The sequence below is a fragment of the Gymnoscopelus braueri genome, assembly GCF_963280865.1.
Source record: "Gymnoscopelus braueri genome assembly, chromosome: 19".
Lineage (NCBI taxonomy): Eukaryota > Metazoa > Chordata > Actinopteri > Myctophiformes > Myctophidae > Gymnoscopelus > Gymnoscopelus braueri.
In genome coordinates, this window is record NC_137621.1 from 43,797,448 (window position 1) to 43,820,813 (window position 23,366).

Sequence of the window (23,366 nt, forward strand, 5' to 3'; positions counted from 1 at the left end):
TACTGAAACAATATTTCAGTATTAACACTTCATTCTCTCACAGAGGAATTATTGAATTTCCACAACAGGTGTAGATAGAAAAAGTGGTGAAAGTACAGTTGTAACTCAAGTTCAGTTCTAAGACTACAGGGTTTAAGCAGTTAATAAATAATGTTCTGTGGCACAAGAGTCAACTGTTTGCTTGAAGACCAGAGAGCAATATGACCAGCAGAGGGTACTATTCGTTCACTCACCATCCAGATATCAGTCTGACATTTACTAAAGCTTTCATTAGTGTATGCATTTTCCACCTCAAGTAAAGTGTGACCGAAAAGATATGTTCAGGTGGGTCACCAATTTCATTCAATCTGTACCCATTTATCAGCATGTTCCTGATCTACAAGCTCACAACTTTTAATCCCAATTTTTTTATTATTTAAACCAGTGGTTCTCAAATATTTTCATGAAAATGTTGTGCCCAGGGAGCCTTTGTGTTGGAATGTTTAAAACATATTACATTTTATTGCAAGTTTTTGAAAATAGATCTACAAGCTCGCGACTATTTTCAAATATTCTATGTATAAAATAGGGCTAAAGTTAATGCATGTTTTATAATATAATTTGTCTGCAAAGTACTGTAACTAGTAACTAAATGTAACCCTGGCAGAAACAGTCAGATCAGTACTTTCGACAACGCCATCTTGGGAGTTTCATCCAAGGAATCAATTAAAGTGCTAAAGTAACCACACTGATTTGCAACATTGGAACACATTATACGTTTTCCCATCTCCTGAAAAGTAACAAGTTTTGGGTTTACGTGGTTAAACACACACAAAGCAATCCAAACCAAAAGGCACATCCATGTCTTTATTGAAGAAAGTTATCATAGAGCTGTTTGGTAGCAAACATGCAATCTTGGATGTAGCGCCCTTAAATACAAAGTGGACAAGGCAGTATAAATAATACAATGTGCACTGTATGTCATGTAAAATATATACTGTGTATATTTATATATGTATAAAACATGCTTCTTGGTTAATGGAGAGAGCACACTCGGCACACAAAGTGTTCCTCTCCACCTGCTATGTGAGCCACATACACACACACACACACCACAACGTGCCCAAACTAGGAGTTCGGTTTTAATACAAAAATATAAGGACAAACACATTCTAACAAAAGCCTCCATCGCATGGTGCTGCTCAATACTTCACTTTATGGGCCATGATTGCATAAGTCTTCTTGCCCCATTTTGTTTCGTTTTTTTTACCCATAAAATTTGACAAATTCCCCTCATCCCCCAGGAATAGTAGTGGACAGCACTTAAAGTCTGTGAGGCCCAAATGGGGGGGGCAAACAACACATGCAAGTTAACTTACGGAGCCCCCAGTCAAGTAGATTTGGATCAAAGAAAAACAATTCCACGTCATACAATGCTAGTGTGTCATCTCTGGTAAAAACTCCAGATGTACATTCAAACAACGAAGGAGCCAAGCTTGGATCAGAGGAGCAAAAGAACAAAATGGTGTGCCCCTTGCATTCAGTAAACATTTCCCTCATAAAATTGATCTTGCAATTTTGGTAATGGTTACAGGATTGCCTGGGCGTTACGCCTGGCCCCGGCTTCTATTATCAAATGAAGAATAGGCTCTATGCACAGCAGCCATATTGGACAGAGATTGGGCCTCTTCTTACTTCCTTAACAGGTGTTACCAATAATACTAATTAAGGCTCTGTTCCATTCTGGTCAAACAGAGTCAGGGTGCTGATGTTGTGCATGTTGGCTCACTGGAAACACCAGTGGGTCTCAAAGTGTGGTCCAGGTACCTTCGTGGTTCCTTGAGGGGGTTCCAAATGGCCCCTTACGGATGTGTAACTCTGAGAGTGTACACATGGAACCGGTTCCATTTGTACACTCTAAGAGTTACGGGTGTGCTTGAAATTAAAAAGTTTGAGAACCACTGTGTTGCACTAAATGGAACAGAGCCTTCATTAGTATCATTGGTAACACCTGTGAAGGAAGTAAGGAAGAGGCCCAATTTCCTTCTAATATGGCTGCTGTGCATAGAGCCTATTGTTGGATAACCCTTGTGTAATATTATCGTACTTCGAATCAATGAGGCAGTGCAAGGTTGAGTCAGAGAAATCAAGAATTAGAGGCACTCGAGGAATGCATTTTACAATGTTCAAGGATTCCAGACCTAGTCGATTTTTTTCCCCCTGGAAGTCGCAGCTCGCTTAGCTTTTAAGTACCTTATTCAAGTTCCTGTGGCTCAACGTGCGCGCTCACCAAAAAAAAAGTAGTGTTATGCGAGGCAAGTATCTATGGTCAGCATGACATAAAAAGGCAACAGTTTGGAAGTGAAACAATGCAGGTTATCAGGGGCTACACTTGACCTTCAGCTGTATTTACCCACCCAAGTTGGGAGTACTTACTATCCCATAAGTATAGCCTGTCAATATGAGACCCTTCAGATTGGTTACAATCACGTAAAAGTTTAAAAGTCTTTTCTTTTTGGCCACAAGGAGTCCCGTAGGTGGTAGGTAAGCAGTAGCCTACGTATGTCTTTTGGTTCCTTCTCTGAACAGTGTCTTGGTGGAGAAGTTGAGGTAAGTGCATCACCTTGTCAGGTTACAGACGGGCTTTCAACAGTGCTCTCGTGTTCAGAACAAGTTTGCCCAAACCATCGCGCCACACCGACATCATTTCTCGGGTTATGGACCTAAAGAGGACCTCCGCTAACTGGGCTCACGAAGCCAACCAGTCTCGAAATCATCACAGGCGTTTGAGGCGAGTTTGATACAGTCTTTAACTCCACCAGTCCAGTAGTTAGCAGTGGGTTGGGGTTGGGTGGGGTTTGGTGTGGTGGGGAGGGGAGCCTTCATCACAGAACCGTTTTTTTTTGTTGGAGGAGTGAAGTGTTGGTGCGCTGATGATGTGCAAGTGGAGCATTGTATGGTCCATCTCTGACTGAGGAGGAAACACCTCCCCACCACCCTGACGTTGAGCCTCACACCCAAAGCAAGGTTAACTGCAGGGAAAAAACAACAGACACACAGGCAAAGGTTAGTTTCTGGCAATCTCAAATGAAAATGTCAATCTAACGCAATGTTCCTCAAACTTTTAAAGGTTTCATGACATTCAGTTTTACAACACATTAAAAGTCTTTATCATGGTGCTTCAAACGTGTATTCAAATGTTTTAACTGAAAAATCCACTCCAGTGATCCATGGCAGGTTTTTTTCTCTCCGATTTCTAGAGCCTTTTCAACTGCAATGGAAAAAGAAATCTGTGCCTGCGGGTGTCGCTGTTGAGGGGTTTTGCCTGTCAATCATCGCCTCTGCTCCGCCCCCCCAAGGATAGGGGAGGGGAGGTGCGGGGAGGAGAGGGGGCAGGATTAAGGGACTGACGTCAAAGTCAAGGGGCCAATCCCAGTTTTTTAAGCCTAATTATTCAGAAAAACACCAGACCACAGAAAATCCACTGAATGTTCAAAGTTCTGTTTTACTTTTTGGGTGTAATTGAGGTCATAAAAAAAAATGAAAGTGAATGTCATAAGACCTTTAAATTCCAAGGACTCCGCCCTTAACTCTGACAGTATACAAATGGAACCAAATGGACCCGCTAGGGTGCATTTGGTTCCATTTTTATACGGTCACAGTTACAGACTTGTAAGGGTCAATTTAGAGTCCTTGGACCCCACTTTTGAGAACCACTGATCTAACGGATTGACATTATTGTTCATACGTAATTTGATGGGTTTGTTCACATCATAGGCAATTAAATATTTCACAAATATAATACCACTTTTATTCCCCTACAACATTTGTGAGAAGTTGTGGGAATTGTCTTCATTTCACTGCACAGAAGAAAAAAAAATTAATCGACAGCCAACTTTCTATGAACGATGCATCAGGCATCTGTGAAATTCAAATAAATAAATGACATTTATTGTTCTATTATGACCTTTTTGGTTTGCATGTAAATAAAGACAATGATCCTCAAATCAGCTTCCATTCCGAACACCCAGTAATATGCGGTAGGGTGCAGAGTATATATGGGGTGCGTTCGGAAATTGCGCACCGGAGCGCACTCGCCTATTAAGTTTGTATTGGCCAGTGCGCTCAGCGCTATATTTCCGAACGCACCCTAAGTAAAAAGCAAAATGGTCACTGTGAGAATAATTATGGTGTACAGATTAATAAAACAATTATTAAGTCAATTATTTTCAATCAGTGCATGCATTAGGGCAGTGGTTCCCAAACGTTTTAGCTCAAGACCCAAAAGGGAAATGTGATATCTCCCCAGGACCCAAACTAGTGAAAACAGCAATGTACAAGCTCACAACGTGTCGAAAATCTGCTATTTTCACTACTTATTATATGCTTTTTTTGTTTGTTTTTTAATGTATGGAATTTCTTTGATTTCTGTTTTTATTTATGACATGTTTTGAAAATATTTTTTATTTATGAAACACTTCTATTTTTAATATTTTGAAACGATATATTTTTGTATGTAAGGATATTTTCTTGTGACCCATAAAAATGGTGTCCCGACCCAAGTGTTTGGGAAACAGTGCATTAGGGCAACATGCCACATGTAGCCACTAGCCACCACCTGTAACATTACAGACACCTCATTACACCAGCACCATCACAAACCACCCAATCAGGGTTGTGTCCATCAGGTTATTGCACAAAAAAAAAAAGAAGCCATTTGTGGTTGTAAAACACTAAAAACACACATACATTCTCAAATTCAGCTGTGAATCAAGAAAACGTCTGGAGCAAAGTATAAGCACACAGACTGACAACTGTCATGATTTGTGCCAGTATCCATTGTTGGACTCCTCTCGTCTCGTCTTGGTACCGCTTGACCTGTGGGGACTGAGGTCAGAGGGGGAGGGTAAAGGTCACAATGGTTGTACTGTACTTGTAAAGCGTCTTTGAATTAAGTGGTATGCTGGTCACAGGAATGTGTATAGGAGCCAGCTAAGAAGTTGGATAAATACAGCTGCATTTATGAAGTTCATAAGTCATCAGTGGTGGAATAAGTACTCACATTTTGTACTTACGTAAAAGTACCAGTACCACAATGTAGAAATACTAATAAGTTACAAATAAAAGTCCGGTATTCAAAATGCATTTGAGTAAAAGTACAAAAGTATTCGCATTAAAATATACTTAAGTACTACTGAAAGTAAAAGTACTCATTATGCAGAATGTCCCCCCCAATGTCCCAAGTTTCCAAATGTATAAAAATGCTTTGAAAATAGCTTGTAAATCGTCTATTTTCAAATAGCCTAAGTATACATAGGGCTGAAGTGGTTAAGGTATGTTTTGTAATAATAATCAATTACAAATATACTCTCGGAGGTTAACCTATTCAAACCGGGAACGCATCTGTGTAACCACATAAACCATTATTTTATACTTTGGCTATTCAAAAAATAGCACATATACAAGCTCATGACATTTTTGGCTTAGGAATGCGAAAAAAAACAAAAACATATCCATAAATTCAAGTCTCCATGGGGTGACTAATCGATAGAAAAAAAGTCATTTTGGGGGTGAACTATCCCTTTAATGGGTTAAAAGATGGATCCTCTCAAAGCTGCAGTTTTATAGCTTAATGTATAAAGTGCTGTCGGTATGAACAATAAAAAAACTATTCAATAAAAACAAAACAAACTTGGAGGAGCTTAATGAATCTGGGTACTTTCCAATAAATGGTGCATTTATACATTTAAACATGGCCACCCAGACGGCGGAGGGAACCATGCAAGGCTTTATAGCCAGATTCCATTCCCCAAAGCTCGGTCACTCGCTCACTCTCCTCGCTTCCTCCACTCGCGCCTAAGCCCCGCCCCTGCGAGGAGCCGAGGATTATTTGTGAGGTCGAGTGGTCGAGTGGTTGCCGTCAAAGGATCGGACTGCACTGGGTCCGTCATTTCAAAGCGACAGAAAATTCCGCGATCACTTATGACGTCTCAAACAGCTGGACCAGAGCCGTGGATGAAAATATACATGCATAGAATAATATGCAGGTATAGAATAATACATAATATAAGAATAGACAATTCATCAATGTGGATGGCCACATTGTTATCTTTATAGTTAACATTTTGTGCAAAGCCATTTATTCCTGAAATAGTGAACGAAGCGCCAGGATGATTAAACATTTATGAATTAAATCCTGACCCGTCCCTCTTTTTGCTCTTACAGTCCCCAGACCCCCCACCCCCCGCAGCAGTCCCGCACGGCACTGCTGCTTATAACAGCCACCGTATATTACAGAGTATGTCTGACTCTGAATTACATCATTCATGCAGGGTAGCCATACGTCCTCTTTTCCCCGGACATGTCCTCTTTTGGGGGGCTGTCTGGGGAGGTTTCATAAAATCCTTCAAATGTTCGGGGTTTTGAGAGTTTGGGTGATATCCCTCCCACTTATGGGACGAAGAAAAAAGAAAAAAACTCAGACGATTTTGTGATTTTGCTTGATATTGTTTGATAGCGAAATAAATCATGACTGATAGACATGAAAGAAGACCCTTCACAGCTAATAGAGAATTTTAAATTTTAAGAATCGGTTCAGAATTGAATGAGTACGGCTATAGTTAAAGCGTAAAGTGTCCTCTCCTATATTCAGTCTATATATAAATACAATACATTATTTTAAACATAATCTTTGTCACAGTAATTTATAGTAGTCCATGCACTGCATTGAGACATGCAAGGAGAGAAATGAACTATCAGCTTTTGAGACAGAATAAGTGTGCACAATATATTACAATGTATATAATTGTATTATACTTTATATCGTATTGTTGCGTCTTTTCAGTCAATTTACACTGTGTGTGTGCGTGTGTGTGTGTGTGTGTGTGTGTGTGTGTGTGTGTGTGTGTGTGTGTGTGTGTGTGTGTGTGTGTGTGTGTGTGTGTGTGTGTGTGTGTGTGTGTGTGTGTGTGTGTGTGTGTGAGATGCGCAAGTGATCGGCGGGGGCGAGGGGGGGGCAGCCGGTGTTTTCGGGGCATGGTTTCGGGTTTCAAGCATTGTTTGTGTGGCCACATGTGGAGGAGGACCATGTATACGTCACAGGAGAAGGGAAAAAACTAAAAAAACGTGTACACGTGATGCGGAAGTCTGCCACGGAGGAGCTGACGAGAGTGGTCGAGCCTACACTTGATGTACACTCGCTAAATGCGGAAGTAGAGAGCCTCCTCAGCTCCTCCACTCGACTCCACTCGCCTCCTCCAAGAAGCAACTGAGTAATTGGAATTTAGCACATCCGGTTTGGAGTTGGAGTGACCGAGTGGGAGTGAGCGAGTGGCCGAGATTTTCGGGTTTGGAATCTGGCTTAAGTGTCTTGCTCAAGGACACTTGAGCCTTACGATTCCAAGATGGCCGCTTTACCTCCTGAGCCACTGCCGCCCCACATGAGTTGGAACTAATTAGACCCTCCAGAAAAATGTGATTATGCGATCAATCACATACTTTACCGCATATTTTGCAACTTCACTGCATAAAATCACATAAAAACCCCGCATATTTCATCGCAAAATCTAGGATTTTTGCCCACGTTTTTCTGGAGGGTCTAACTAATGGAACCCAACCTTACAGTATATAAATGAATGTCCCCATGTAGATTAATAAAATGTTGAATTATTATCATTATGATATGTACCCAAAGGTGCATTATGAACCACACTTTTCAACTAGACTGAAAATAACTGAAGCATTAACCCATTAAGACCTGAGGCCGAGTCTACAAATGTCAGTTTTCTGAAAATCTTATGTTTCTATGTGAGTGGTTCTCCAAACCTTTTCATGTCAAGGATCACCAAAATGATATGTATTTGATATGTATTTGGACCCCCATCTCAAAATATTTTGTCCCAGAAGAAAATACAAATATTTCAAAAATAGCAGCTCTATAAGCTCATAGTGTGGCACTTGGTGCAGCGCTATGAGCTTGCTATGAGATCTGCTATTTCTGAATAGCCAAAGTATAAAATAATGGATAAAGTGGGTAAAACCTAAAATGACAGACTCCTTCCCGGTCTAAATGAGTTAATAGGGAAGAAAGACATCGAAGTACATCGCTGTCTTTTATCAACGCTGATATTTGCCGTTTCAGTCCCTTTGGCAAATCAGTGTGCTTTGGTATTCCTGTGTTGCGATCAAAGCCCTCAAAATGTCCAGAGCTTGCAGTTCAAATATCAAACGCACTGCACAGCACACTGCACACAGTTTTACCCCGTCGGCTCATCAGAAATGAATAGAGGAACAATCATCATCGATATCATCCAGTGCCCAGTGCCAGTCCTGAAGACCGAAATCCAGTAATCTGAAAGGGAGATCATCTTAGATGGCCAAGCAGAGTGACAATGAAACTTTTCATCTGAACCTGACAGGGAGTTGAGCTGATCCTGTGTTAAAGTACACTCAGTGGTGCTTTAACTTTAAAAACAGCGTAATTCTTGAATCGCACTTGAAACAAACACAAATATATGAGTGTGTAATGGGAGAACCCATGTGTGGACGAACAACAAGGTTCATTCCACAGCTGTGAAGCATCAACAGAGCCTCCTGTTCATAATGGGGATTTTTTTTTACAGTACGCGCACATTTTATTTTACCTTAAAAGGAGTAGTTCACCCAAAAAATTACTTATTTTCTATCAATTACACACCCATGAAGCATTGAATTCATGGAGATTTTTCAGTTTTTGTCACATTCCTGAGCCAATAATTTTATGATAATAATAAAGATGCTAATGTATGAGACACAAAGGAGACTCTTTGTGTCTCCTACCGGAGAGACCGCAGGTTATCAAATTATTGGCTTAGGAATGCGTTAAAAACAAAAGATCGCAATGAATTCAATGCTTCATTGGGTGTGTAATTGATAGAAAATAAGTAATGTTTTGGGTGAACTACTCCTTTAATGTGAATACACAGTAGGAAACATGTTTGTATAGGAAATTACTAGTTTTTAGCTTAGTTTTAGTCTTTGTAAATCCTCTCAAGGAATGCCTTGAATTATAGGAGCTGAAACTAAAAGTTTGCCCTGGACGAGTATCTTTCTCTTCTTCGGCGGTGACTGAGGCATTGCTGCGTGCAGATAGGATGCTGGCAGCAGCCCTACTGAAGCCAAAATGCTGTGATGCTTACCGTGTACGCGAGGAGTGAGGATGCATTTGCACACTCACTTGTGAACCTGTCATGCAAAGTAGCCATTTGGGTAGTTGGCTCACGAAATCGAGGGGAACGTGTTCATGTGCGTGCGCATGATCTTGCCAAAAAAATAACTAGCGGAACGCCATGGCGTCGTGTTTTTAGATTTCTTTGGCTATTCAAAAATAGCAGATATGCAAGCTCATAGCGTGGCACCGAGTGCCGGAACCTGAATGATTCCAGTTCATAAGGAGACCACAAATGTCTAACTCCGCTTTTGTGTTTTGACAAAAAACAGTCCAACAAGTGTCTAACCCTGGACATCCCTGTACAAAGTCAAGCCCATATCCCTGCAGCCTCTTAAGGACTATAACCTTGCATCACTAGGCTTTCATTCTGAACTGACCAGTGCGATCCGGTCTAGGCCACGCCTACTCTAGAATTCTAGAAAGTGGTTTCCGGTTGGCCGCCACTTTGTTCCTGTTCCGACCAGATTGAATTACTAATTTAATCTAGTCGCGGCGCGAAGCGACGCGTTTCGAGCTTGTGGATTTGATACTGGATTTGGATTTGATAAAAGGAGATATTCAACAACATCCCCTCTAGACCGGATCAGAAAATCCCCAAAAAGGAGTCGATCCCGGGGTCTACTACTCAGGGAGGCCACAGTTCTACTGTACCTGCTCTTGCTGGGGGGAAGCTGTCGACTGGGTCTCCTCATGGACTGGCTGGGCTGGACCTTCATGGAGGCGCGCGGCGAGGAGCGGGCAAATTCCGACGCCGGGGGCTTCTTGGGGATCTTCTTGACCAGCCGACTCACCCACTTCTGCTGCTCCTCCTGGGAGATGGCCAGTAGCAGCAGGTTCTTGGCCGTGGACACGTCGTAGTTCACTGCAAGACAACGGGACATATTTTTAACACAGATCTAGTGCTGCGGACTTATCAGTGATTTACTTAGCGATTATTCTGTCGGTTACTTTTTTGATTGAATCATCCAGAAGCGTTTACCGGTATTTATTTATTATATATATCAACAAATCGATTAACCACTTGTTATTTCATACTTTGTCACACAACAGTGTGGTGTAATTTATTTATTTTAAATACCCCATCTATCTGCTATTTTCACCATTTTGAAAGTTTTTACCCATACCCAAAATAGGGATGATTATGAATCGATAATTTTATTAACACATTAAAACCGGGAAATCTTCGGTGTCATTTTAGATTTTAGATTTGGCTATTCAAAAATAGCAGATATACAAGCTCACATCACGTCACTTCGTGCCGAGCTGCGAGCTGCCATTTTTGGTGTTTAAGAATGTCGAATTTTCGTTTTTTCTGTGAATGATTTCTACTGTTTTTCAAAAAACAAGCCACATTCAAAAGGCCGTATAGCTCTGGAATGGAAGATCGCGACCGGCCAAAGAGAGTTAATGGGTTAAATTACCAATTACCGAAATGTTTTGTATAATCAATTGTCCCTGTACATTTGCCCCGGCCCACAGGTTGGTAATCACTGAGACGGACATACCTCGACACGGCGCGATGATCTCCTCCTTCTTGTCCATGTGATCTTTGTGGCACTTGATGTGGCAGCGCCGGCACTCCAGCGCGGGCGGGGGCTTGAACATGTTCCACAGCGGCTTGGTGCAGGCCTCACAGTTGGTGGGGAAGTGGTAGAGGGTGGGGATGAACTCGTGGCCCTTGTGGCAGATGTAGCTGGACTTCTCCCCGATGGCCAGCGGTTCAGGAAACTCTGCCTCCTTCTTACTTTCACCCTCGTTGGCGTAGAGAATCTAGTTGGAATTGGAATGGATTTTTTTTTAAAGATTGTTAAGACCGAAAACAACTGAAGCATTAACCCATTAAGACCGGGAAAGCATCCGTGTCATTTTTAGATGTCTTTGGCTATTCAAAATAGCAGATCTATGAGCTTGTAGATCTGGTATTTTTAAACATTTTTGAACATTTGTGCAAATCTTTGAATATATATATATATATATATTTTAAAAAGCGAACATTTGTAACTAAAATCTTTGCTTCTGGGGATTCTAAATCCTAGCAGTTTTGTTTAGTTTTTTTACACTTGTTGCTATACATCAGTGGTGCTCAAACTTTTTCATGTCATGAACCCCAAAAATGTATTTGGCCGCGGACCCCCATCTGAAAATATTTTGTTCCAGGGACCCCTCTCCCCCCCCCAGAAGCAAAGATTTTAGTTACAAATGTTCGCTTTAAAAATATATATATATATATATAAGATGTGCGTAAAAATTCAAGATTTTTCAAAAAATACCAGATCTACAAGCTCATATATCTGCTATTTTTGAAAAGAAATCTATAAAAATGACACAGTCTATGCTTTCCCGGTCCGAATGTATTAATAGGGAACATTTTAAAGATTGTTCCCGCCGCGCCTCGGCTGGCATTCACTGAGGGCACATAATGATGAGGTTTACTTTATAACGCGACTCTTTTTTTGTTTTCCAGCCGTAAGCCGAGTGGGAATCGTAAGGTCGCCAGTGCATGGATGTTTGTTGGCAAGAGTTGGGTAAGGAAGAGGGGAGGGGGCTCTGAGACTATGGAGGGGCTGACTACGTTACACTACGTTACAGAAGCACAACAGGAGGAATGCCATTTAAATGCAGAATAATACATTGTACGGTATTGTTTTTTTTTTTACACATTTCTGTAATAAAATTATCATATATATTTTTTTTTTTATTTGTGTAGTTTTCAGCTGGCATTTCATATCTGCGAAACCTAACCAAGAATGATGTTAGTTGGTATGTCAAATACGTGTAGATTGGCAGGTATGCATTATTCTGCAGTTCTGGTGCACACAGGCAGCTTATATTCTTTACGTTTTTCTTAGTTGCTGGTGCATAAAAGGCATTGTGGCATCAACTTTCCAAATCGTTTTTTGGGCAACACAACTGATTCCAACATCATGATTAAAGCAGCACTATGTAACTTTTTTTTAATGAATAAAATGTAATGTTGTCCAATCTGTACGGTAGAGCAGAGGTCTTCAACAGGGGGTCCGCGACCCCTAGGGGGTCCGAGGAGGTACTGCAGGGGGTCCGCGAAATTGTTGTTTGATTTTAAAAAAAAAGTTTTAATAAAGTTTGTTAATTTTTTTCCAAAAATGTCAATATGAGACATTTAGATCGTGTCAAAGGTCATGTTTCACCTAGACACAGGATCTGACAAGAATTTTGACCTGATGCTCAAGATTCAATTTATCCCCTGAGCAAGCAGGCCGGCTCTATTGGCTCAATGGTAATAATTTCAGCACTTGCGCAGGAAACCAGCTTCAAATACGGGGTAGAAGAGGAAAGTTACTTAGTGCTGATTTAATGAGAGACATTAAAAGTGTGATAAGAATCAACCTGGAATATCCTTGGAATCTCTTTGGAGTCGGCGCGGTACACATCTGTTTGAGTGACAGGCCTCACATGGAACAGTTTGCTGGAAAGGAAAGAAACGTTCCTTGGTAAGTAATGAGTATCATAACTGCATTAACACGAGCTATTATCACAACCTTGAATCTCCATATTTCATCTTTTTCTATGAATTAATCATACATTTATCATGAATTAATTCTCTATTTAATAGCGCATTAATTTATGAAGAATTATATCATAGTCTATTATATAATTTGTCGTAAGACAGTGCCTCGCAACAGTAGCAGAAACAGCCACAGGCTCTCAACGCGTCGTGATGCAACACGTGAAGCTTATAGATAGGCTGTTTTCACCATTTTCTTTGCCTATATTGACATACACAAAACAGGGACGCCAGGTTGAAAGTGGTTGTCTGTGGGTTGTATAAGTTAAGCAATGAGAAGTATAATAAGAGCTTACAATAATAAATAGATAGGTTCCACTGGAACACAGGTTGTTTTTTTCCCCTCCGTATCCTTAAAAGTACGTTTTGGACATACAAGGCTTCCACCCGACAACAACGACAATGTTATTTCTACAGCAAACGACAGCAGAGGAATGCACTTACTCTATGTCCAACACCATGTAGGGAATGGACTGCTCTTTGTCTTGCTCACTGTTATAGAAGAGAATCTTCTTGCTGCTGACTACGACATACTACGATATCAAAACAGAAAAAGACAAGGTTAAGGAATCAAGTTGTTTCCCCCAGTCATATTCCCCAGTCCAATGGTTCCCAAACTGGGGGTCGGGGCCCCCCCCAGGGGGGTCCCCAAATGATTTTGGGGGGAGCCCCCAGATGATTAGCTTAATGTGCAACATTGTTTTCTCACTCAACAGTAAACAAACCAAGATACAGTATAAGTGTATGCAGGGTATCTACACATTGTGGTCTTAAAAGTTACAATTTAATTGTGACTTTTAAGACCTTTTTAACCCATTTACACCAGAACCCCCTATCCGTAACTATGCATTTCAATCCGGGAACCCCTTTTGGGGTAGTTGTTGCTATGTACAGTATACAGCAACATACATTCTTTGGTAATTTTTGAATACATATTTGATCTGTGGAACAGAGTCAAACTAAAATGTAATGCCTACAATTCCAAGTGCAATTCCAAGACCCCTATTCAAATATGAATATTTTTGGGGGGGGGGGGGGGGTCACGGCCTGAAAAGTCTGGGAACCCTTTGGGTTACAGTACACAAAAGCTCAAAGCATGGAATCATTTCTACTTCACCTTTCTCTCCCATCCAAACTTCTTGGTGTTATTCCTAACAGGAAGCGAGAGCCACCCTTCAAGCCGCGTTTCTGGAAGAGAAAAGAGATGGATATTAGAACAAGTGGTCCCATGGAATGAAGCTAGACAAAATCTCATGACTGAAAATGTAACGATGATGTTTAGGTCTTTAATCTTAAAACAACCGATAACCGAAAATAGCCGATCTACAAGCTAACAACACGTGGCGTGAGCTTGTAGATCTTTTTGTTTTCTAATAATAAAATGGAATCAAAAACGTTATTAAAAGCTGCGCAAACACATCCTCAAAAAAACGCCACTGACCGACTGTGTATGCGTCCTCGGAATCGAACTCGGGTCCACTGCTGATGCTGGTGGAGTCCATGGACTGGACGCTGAGGGTCTGTAGGAGATGTCTGAGCTGCTCTATTTCACTGTCCTTACTGTCCAGGGCCATCTGCAGCTCAATACGCATCTGGCTCTCTTCTGCCAGTTGCTGCAAAACACAACGTGACGGGAAAGGGTTGACATTCAGCCCCGATAAGTCAAAAGTATGGATCTGTATGGTACCGTATAGGCCAGTCACAATCATTACGTAATCGCAATTGAGATATAATTAATTTTGCATAATCATCAGAATCGTGTACAAATAGATCTGTTGAAACATAGCGATAATAGCCGATCTATAATCTCACACAGCTATTTACGCTAGTTTTTATTCATTTATGTTGAAGTATACAATTACAGTATGAAATGCATGGCCTTGTTTTGGCCATAGTACATTATTTATTTTGATTATTCGTACCGTCATTATCAGTCATTTCCGTGTATATTTAAGTTATTTGTCATATCTGCCCTGTGCAATTTGTGTTTCAAAGCCTAAAAGGCAAACAGAAATGAAAAGTAGATTTTTACGCTCTTATGTTCAATGCCAAAAACTTTTTTTTTTTTAATTACGTGAAAATAATCTGCGTTCAAAAACGACAGTGGCGGTGGCGGTGGTGTTATACTGACCGCCTGCGCGTCGTTCATCTCCCGCTGGTACTTGATGATGGTGCTGTTGAGCTTCTCCTTCTCCGAGCGGAGCTCCAGCTGCAGCTTCCTGTTCTCCTTGTCCTTGCGCTTCATGTCCGTGTCGTTGCCACGCCGACTGCCTCCGGCGCGCACCTCCTTCCTGTTCATGATCTCCGCCAGCTTGTTGACGGCCTGCGGGGGGAGTATTTCCAATGTTTGAGTACTTTTATTACATCTAAGAGGCAAATATTGTACTTTCACTCCAGCACAATTATTTGACAGCTTTAGTTACTAGTTACTTTGCAGATATACATTATTATATTATAAAACATACATGAACCACTTTAGCCCCATTTCATACCTAGGCTATTTGAAAATAGCCGATCTACAAGCATTGTGAGCTTGTAGATCGGCTATTTTCAAACATTTTAGTACTTTTACTTTTGGTACTTTAAGTATATTTTGATGCCAATACTTTGGTACTTTTACTCAAGTAACATTTTTATACACTGGCCTTTTACCTTGTAACAAAGTATTTTTATATTGTGGTATTGCTACTTTTACTTAAAACGTAAAATATCTGAGTACTTTTTCCACCACTGAGGGTTTGGGATCGAATCCAACATTGAGGAATCAGAATCGGTTTGGAACCGTTTCCGGAACCGGTTTCATCTACACTGTCAGAGCTGGTATGTGGACCAATGAGGAGAGAGAACTCACACAGGATACAGGATAAACAAGTGAAATCGGAAGTGACGGCACTAAGAAATGAACAGGCAAAATTGGAACTGGATCACTATAAAATGGAAGCTCATAAAAGGGGACTCTCTCCTGATTGGCACAGATTTCGCAACCCACCTGAAAATGTATTTTCTGTTTATTGAAGAGTTGGAGAGACAGGGAGACTCCTGTTACTGAACAAACACTCTATAGCAACGATTACTATCAGAATATAGCAGAGGTGGGACAAAGTCCCTATGTTGCAAGTCCAAGTCGAGTCTCAAGTCTTTGCTCTCAAGTCCCGAGTCAAGTCCAAGTCAACACAGCCAAGTCCCAAGTCAAGTCCAAGTTCTCAGCTTTTTGTTTCGAGTCCCACACAAGTCCTTAGCATTTTGGTTCGAGTCCCACACAAGTCCTAACCTTTTGTTTCAAGTCCCAAACAAGTCCTAACCTTTTGTTTCGAGTCCCACACAAGTCCTAACCTTTTGTTTCAAGTCCCAAACAAGTGAAAATGTTAATTCAAGATATGTAAAGATTTACATAAATCATGAGCATTTTTCACAATTTGCATTTGTTTTAAAACAAGGTTTCTTCCAGGCCAACAGAACGCAGATACTGTACTTTTAATTTCCTCCTTGAGGACAGGGTTTAAAAGGGCCCTTTTTAATGAATATAATGTAATTTTGTACAATCTGTATGGTAGAGTATGTTACTACAATATAACTTATACAATCAGGGTGGTTGTATTTTGTCTCCCTGCTCTTCTATTGAGACATTTAGATAATGTCAAAGGCCATGTCTCACCTAGACACAGGATCTGACACAAATTCAGTGTATCCTCTGATCAAGCAGGCAGGCTCTATTATCACAATGGTGAAATTTCAGCAATTGCACTGGAAACCGCGTTCAAATCCGGGGTAGAAGAGGAAATGTATATAGCGCTGAAGTGGTCAATGTATGTTTTGTATTAATAACCAAAATCTACAAAGTAACTGGTACCTAAAGTTTTCAAATAATTGTAGTGGAGTAAAAGTAGGCTAATATCTGCCTCTGATATGTATGTAGTTGAGTAGAAGTAGGTAGCTTTAAAGGACAACTTTGTTTTTTTACAACCAAGGTCTATGTTTTAGCTTGTAATTAAAGTAAATAAAAGATGTGTTAAATTTCTTTTTTACTGCTTTCTATAGTTTTAGCATATTTTTTTTTTTTTACAGTGGGGGGGGGCATTCGGGCAGGTATGTATTTTTAACACAATAACCCGATGATTTCTTTATTATTATTTACAGTAGCTCTTGTAGCCCCCAACAACTCACATCTGGCCATCAAAAACCACGGGACCTTTTTTATTGTGTAAAAAATACATATTTAGCCACCTGCCTGAATGCCCCCACCCACTGTAAAAAAAAAAATCACAAAAATTGCTAAAGCTATAGAAAGCAGTAAATGAACATTTTTAACACTTATCTTTTATTTACTTTAATTACAAGCTAAAACATAAACCTTGGTTGTAAAAAAACAAAGTTGTCCTTTAAATCTATTATACTGAGGCTGTCTGTGTATGTGTCTATCTATCTGCTACTTTGTTCACCAGATGGTACAGAAAACACCCAAACAAACACTTTGTAGACACAGCCTCATGGCTCAACTATCGTTCGAAATTGTTCCATCTATTTCGTTTACAACGACGACCATATTCAATTAAATGACTGAATGACAGGTAAGGCCTTGTGATTGAACTCCTACCTGGGTCTTCAGCGTCCTCTCTGACTGCAGCTGCTTCTCAAACGTTGCCTTCATGAGGCTGATCTGTTGCTCCCAGTCCTGGGCCCGCTCCACATCTGCACAAACAACACATCAGCCCATTAAGACCTGAAGCCGATTCTACATAATGTCTTCTAAATCAATCCCAACAGTATTCTGAAAAACATAATGTTTCTATATCAGTGGTGCTCAAACTTTTTCATGTCAAGGACCCCCATAAATTATATTTGGCTGCCGACCCCATCTCAAAATATCTTGTTCCAGGGACCCCCCAGAAGCAAAGATTTTAGTTAAAAATGTTTCGCTTTAAAACAATACATATTCAAAGATTTGCACGCATTTTCACGATTTTTCAAAAATAGCAGATCTACAAGCTCATAGCGCGGCACTCGGTGCCGCGCTATGAGCTTGTCGATCTGCTATTTTAGAATAGCCAAAAGGGTAAAATAATGCTTTTTAGCTCAAATAAAAAAAAATGACACAGATGCGTCCCAGGTCTTAATGGGTTAACTCTGGGAGTGTGCAAATGGCCTTATGGGTCAATTTGGTTCCATTTGTACACTCTCAAGAGTTACAAATTGGTACATTAACCAGAGGGGGTTTACTGTGCACTAGGAGCAGGGTTAGTTTGAGGTAGGGCTGTCACAATCATGGCATTTTACTTGACGATTAAATGTCATTCAAATAATTGCAAATAAAGTTTTAATTGTGTTTTTTTTTTCATTGAACATTGGAAGATTTAAAAAAAAATCTGTTTGGCTTTTAGGGCTTTGTAAACAAAAATTGCACGTGACAGATATGACAAATAACTTAAATATACGAAGAAATGACTCACAATGACCAATACTCAAGCTATTTATATTCAAGATAAATAATATACTATTGCCAAAATAGGCCATATTTAATAATTTTACACTCAAAATTTGTAACACAAAAAATATTTTTGTATTTCCACTATTTCTTTATTTTCTTTTGAACATTTTCCAACATGGAAACGATTATGACGATTAGCAAAAGAATTGTGATTATCTCAAATGATTGCGCTTGGACGATTGTGTAATAATTGTGACAGGGCCTAGTTTGAAGTGTGAAGTGTGAAGGTGTTACCTTCTAGGGTCTCCTTCAGTTTGTTGTTCAGCTCTTCCTTCTCGTTGGCTAGGTTGGCCACGTCACTGGTCAGGGTGCGATTAGCTTCCTCTAGCTGTGGCAGGAAGACAAAACACCATTCCTGTTAATGAGCGCTACACAAAGGACTGTGTCAAATCAGAATTGTTCTCTGGCCAGTTCAGATTCCTCTTTTTTCTTTTCATGCCCGGAATGCCCTTCAACACGTTTTAAAGTTTAGTTTCACCGTCATCGTTTGCACAGTTCAAATCCATGACCACTCTCCATTGTTTGTAATTGTTTTTAATCTACTTAGCATTTCATTCTTATATATATATATATATATTTTAGTTTCTAGCTGCTTTTTCTTTCACATGTCTTCCTGTCTGTGTTTGCCTCATTGTTTGCTGCTTTTAATTTTTAATTTTGTTTTGTGCCGTCATATAAGCTAACTGACCGCAGACTTTTAAAGGAGCAGACCAGGATTTTAGGATTTCATTTCATAAGCTAATCTCTCCCAAAGGTCCCATGCGATTGATACAAGAAGACCAACATCAGGATAGCATTTTGAAGTGTGGTAAAGTTTTGTGTGATTTTGAGGTGGCTAAGATACTGTTATGTTTTGAGAGGCATCAGACTTCAATAACAATCCTGAATAGGCTGATACATCTCAATAACGGAAAAAGCATGTAAAAGGAATGGAATCCTATCAAAGTGGCAAAGGATCCACATCAAAAAGGGTGGTATGCTCCTTTAACCCTTTAAGACCGGGGAACCATATGTGTGTCATTTTTAGATTTCTTTGGCTATTCAAAAAATATCAGATCTACAAGCTCATAGCGCGGCACTCGCTGATATTTTTTTGAAAAATCGTGAAAATGCGTGCAAATCTTTGAATATATATATTTTAAAGCAAACATTTGTAACTCAAATTTTTGCTTCTGGGGGATTCTACAAGTGTCTTCTAAATCCTACATTTATTTATTTTTAAACGTATGTTTCTATACCAGTCCAACTTTTTCATGTCAAGGACCCCCCAAATACATTGTACATGTATTTGGCCACGGACCCCCAATATTTTTGTAATAGGGAATCCCAGAAGCAAAGATTTGAGTAAAAAATTGTCCCTTTAAAAATGTATATATTCAAATATTTGCACATTTTCATGATTTTTAAAAAAAATTGCAGATCTACAAGCTCATAGCGCGGCACTCGGTGCCGCGCTATGAGCTTGTATATCTGCTATTTTTGAATAGCCAAAGAAATCTAAAAATAACACAGATGCTTCCCCGGTCTCAATGGGTTAAGAGTGAGAGCAGTGTGTTTGCTTCATCCTGTTGTGACCAAATCCACGCTAGAAATGACACCGACCACATGCACCACAGCACCACACAAGACTTCACAGTTTTCTGCCTGGAGTCATGAAACTGCAGCTCAAATCCATCCATTTCATTCAATTCAACTTTGTGACATGAGGATTTGTTACAAATAAAACTCAAAACAGGCGTACACATTTAATGTCAAACAGCCACAAAAAAAAAAGGCCAAAATCCAGCACGAATGCTGTGGAGATTTTATTAAAAAAAGGCATACAACGTGCCTTTTTCTCAGTCTGCTTTTATTTATTTTTTATTAGATCTTTGTCTATATACTTCTTCATCCACAGAGCGGTCTTTCACTATAACAACATCACAAGCTGTTTTTCACACTGTGTGCCTGTTATGAAGAAAAAGTCTTGACTAGAGCACTTTTTCTGGAGCAGGAAGAAGATAAATCTTATTTATACCTGCCCCTATCTACAATGAAAAGTCATCAATTAATAGGTGCTCTGTCCAATGGCTACCAACCAGTACATCACCATGATTCATCAAAATAAAAATAAAAAGGAGGATAAAAAATGTATTATAATAATAATAATTGTACTATAGCAGACGTGAAGTCCATACCAGCTCTGATAAAGCGTTAACGTAAAAAAGTGTGATAAAACAGTTCTGGAAAATGGTTCCAAATGTGATGGAACCGGAATTCCGGTTCCCCGGTGTTGGATCCGATTCCTCCGGTTTCCGGATCCCAGCCCTAGCCTTTACCGTACCAACAAATAAAATATGTCTTATTCTTTTGCATTGCACTGATTTTAATGGTTGCACGGTTGACACCGACACCATTTGTTTTGGGGCAGGATACTGTAAGGACGCTGTAACCTGGTGGTGTTGTTTTTCTGCATTGTGCAGGATAGTTGTGTACTCTTGTATACTGTTGTTCTGTATTGACGGTGCTTCTCATTGTCTTTCAACCTTTGTATTGCTGTATACGACAGTACTTTCCTTACTCTGTACCTGTAACTTTGTAACTAACTGCTGTGCTGCCTCTTGGGCGACTGAAATTCCCCCACAGGATCAATAAAAAGCATAGACTGTAAAAAAGAATGGACAGCGTTTACGCCCATAGACTCAAATGAAGCCTATTTTTCAGCTATTTCAAATCCGCCATCTTTCTATATCGCGAATGAATGCTATTGGTTGGGACCAGAGCGGGGGTGGGGAATGAATGCTATTGGTTGTGTAGCTTGTCAATCAAAGCATCACAAGGTAGCCACACCCCTCCTAGAGCATACCCTACTTTATCATCCTTTTTTTTTTAATAAATGGGACCATAATTGACCAAAAGGCATATCATGGCGATTGAAAGAAGACTTTAAACTAGCGACAGGAAGCATATAGTATTTATGACAATGTTTATTAAGGTAATAAAATCAAGTCTAAAGTTCGGCAAAAACCCACCCACTTGCATTGAGAGTTATTTCTTCTGACACCAGCAGGGGTAAAACAGCGAAACTACACAGGCCATTCATATGAACTGCCACTTCCTATATAGACTCAATTTCAAAGCCGGATGCTGGGCCCTTGATAAAAAGGTATCTATATCTATATCCATCTATCTTCCTCTCACCGAGCTGATGGTGATGTCCTTCTCGGACAGCTCCTGGCGGTGGCGGGCCATCATCTCCTTGAGCTCCAGCTCCTTCATGATCTTCTCCTTCTCCAGGTCAGAGTACTGCTCCTCGGCGATGGAGCGCGCCAGCTGCTCAGAGTCCGCCTTGGTCACCGTCATCTCCAGCTGGGTAGCCAGGGAGTCCCTAGAAACCCAGGAAACGTTTGTCTTTAGTGTGTGTGTGTGTGTGTGTGTCTTTAGTGTGTGTGTGTGTGTGTGTGTGTGTGTGTGTGTGTGTGTGTGTGTGTGTGTGTGTGTGTGTGTGTGTGTGTGTGTGTAGCAGCCGGCATCGTCCTCAGCCATGTCTACGCTTAACCCATTAAGACCGAGTGCCGCGCTATGAGCTTGTAGATCTGGCATTTTTGAAAAATCGTGAACGTTTTTGCAAATCTTTGATGATTTTTAAAGCGAACATTTTAACTCAAATCTTTGCTTCTGGGGATTCTACAAACAGATTTTTGAAAAAACGTATGTTGCTATAATGTCAGTGGTTTTCAAACCTCCCAGTGCCGCTTCTCCCTACACGCACACTACGCAGGTTGCGTGGGGCCCCGCCTACCCGCCGGAAAAAGAAAAATTTAACGAACCCAATCCGCCCAGAACCGCGAAAAAAACGAACCCAATCCGCCCAGAACCGCAAAAAAAAATTGCGGAGGACACATGCACGCGTGCGCAGCGCGTGTGCATGTGTCCTGTATCATGCTTAGGGCCCCCGTGGAGTCTAAAGCGGCACTGCCCCCAAAATTATATGTATTTGGTCGCGGACCCCCATCGCAAATTACGTTGTTCCCGGGACCCCCCAGAAGCAAAGATTTGAGTAAAAAATATTCGCTTTAAAAAAAATATATATATATTTTCAAAGATTTGCACACATTTTCAAGATTTTCCAAAAATAGCAGATCTACAAGCTCATAGCGCGGCACTCGGTGCCGCGCTATGAGCTTGTATATCTGCTATTTTTGAATAGCCAAAGAAATCTTAAAATGACACAGGCTAAGTTATACTTCGTTCCAACGACCGACTTTCTGGATTTTCAAGTGCTCTGATGAAGCCACACTATTGGTCACCCTCTTGAGGACGTAATTGAAGATCCCTGCAGGCACAATTGAAGACTGTGAAGCCGCCGTTTCATGTAGAATCGTTTTGAAAGAGCAACGGGTCAGTGGAAAAACAGCAACACTCGGCTGGCCGACCAATAGTGTAACTTCATCAGTCAGTCAGTCAGTCAGTCAGTGGCCGAGCGACAATCATGTGCGCAAGCACACACGTGCACGTGTAAAAACAGACTGTAAAGACAGACTGAGAGCACAGTAAACCCACCTCTCCTCCTGCAGGTCCTGCAGTGACTGCTGCATGTCTTTATACAGCTTGTTCCTCTCCTCACACTCCTCCTTCAGCTCACGCACCTGGGTCTTATACAACGTCTGCAAAACACACATAACACCTGAGTCTTATACAACGTCTGCGAAACAAACACGCATAACACCTGAGTCTTATACAATGTCTGCAAAACGCATGCAAAACTTAACTTCAACATCTAGCATGAATCCACTTAACTGATGCCCTGAGTTCAGTAAGGCATACTAAGCCTAGTTTGAATATCGTTGCTGTCGGGCAGAAACCTCTCATCTCTTTTCATAAATGAATGCCCTACTTGATCATACTACAGCATCACACAAAAACATCAAAAGTTGCAGATCCACAAGCTCGAAACGTGGCACATTTTGAGCTTGCAGATCTGCTACTTTTGAATTTGAATCCTGAAAAGGATTTTGGACATCTGAGGTTTCCACCCGACAGAGACGATAAGTTTAAATGAGACATTACAGATAGATAAAGACCACTGGATTATGTATCACATTAAAAACTAACGTCATTTTTTGTTTATGTATATAAGTGGTCCGTCCTTAATGGACTCAGCAATCCAT

General features: G+C 40.5%; 1 protein-coding gene across 4 annotated transcripts in view; it reads right to left on the bottom strand.

Annotated features, from left to right (window-relative positions):
* Positions 1 to 826: 826 nt before the first annotated feature.
* Positions 827 to 23,366, bottom strand: part of rock2a (rho-associated, coiled-coil containing protein kinase 2a) — a 74,321-nt gene continuing 51,781 nt past the window's right edge. For 2 of the 4 annotated variants that reach the window (XM_080414904.1, XM_080414903.1), the window contains exons 21-33: positions 22,759 to 22,862; positions 21,397 to 21,583; positions 18,451 to 18,544; positions 17,326 to 17,420; positions 14,863 to 15,054; positions 14,173 to 14,344; positions 13,849 to 13,919; positions 13,176 to 13,264; positions 12,554 to 12,632; positions 10,693 to 10,957; positions 9,839 to 10,049; positions 4,729 to 4,866; positions 827 to 3,011 (exon numbers count right to left, since the gene is read on the bottom strand). In XM_080414904.1, coding sequence (XP_080271030.1) covers positions 4,797 to 4,866; positions 9,839 to 10,049; positions 10,693 to 10,957; positions 12,554 to 12,632; positions 13,176 to 13,264; positions 13,849 to 13,919; positions 14,173 to 14,344; positions 14,863 to 15,054; positions 17,326 to 17,420; positions 18,451 to 18,544; positions 21,397 to 21,583; positions 22,759 to 22,862 — 1,629 coding nt within the window. In that variant the 3' untranslated portion in view covers positions 827 to 3,011; positions 4,729 to 4,796. Of the gene's footprint in view, positions 3,012 to 4,728; positions 4,867 to 7,389; positions 8,330 to 9,838; positions 10,050 to 10,692; positions 10,958 to 12,553; positions 12,633 to 13,175; positions 13,265 to 13,848; positions 13,920 to 14,172; positions 14,345 to 14,862; positions 15,055 to 17,325; positions 17,421 to 18,450; positions 18,545 to 21,396; positions 21,584 to 22,758; positions 22,863 to 23,366 lie in introns of those variants that run through there. The other 2 variants (XM_080414905.1, XM_080414906.1) reach the window with 2 other exon arrangements.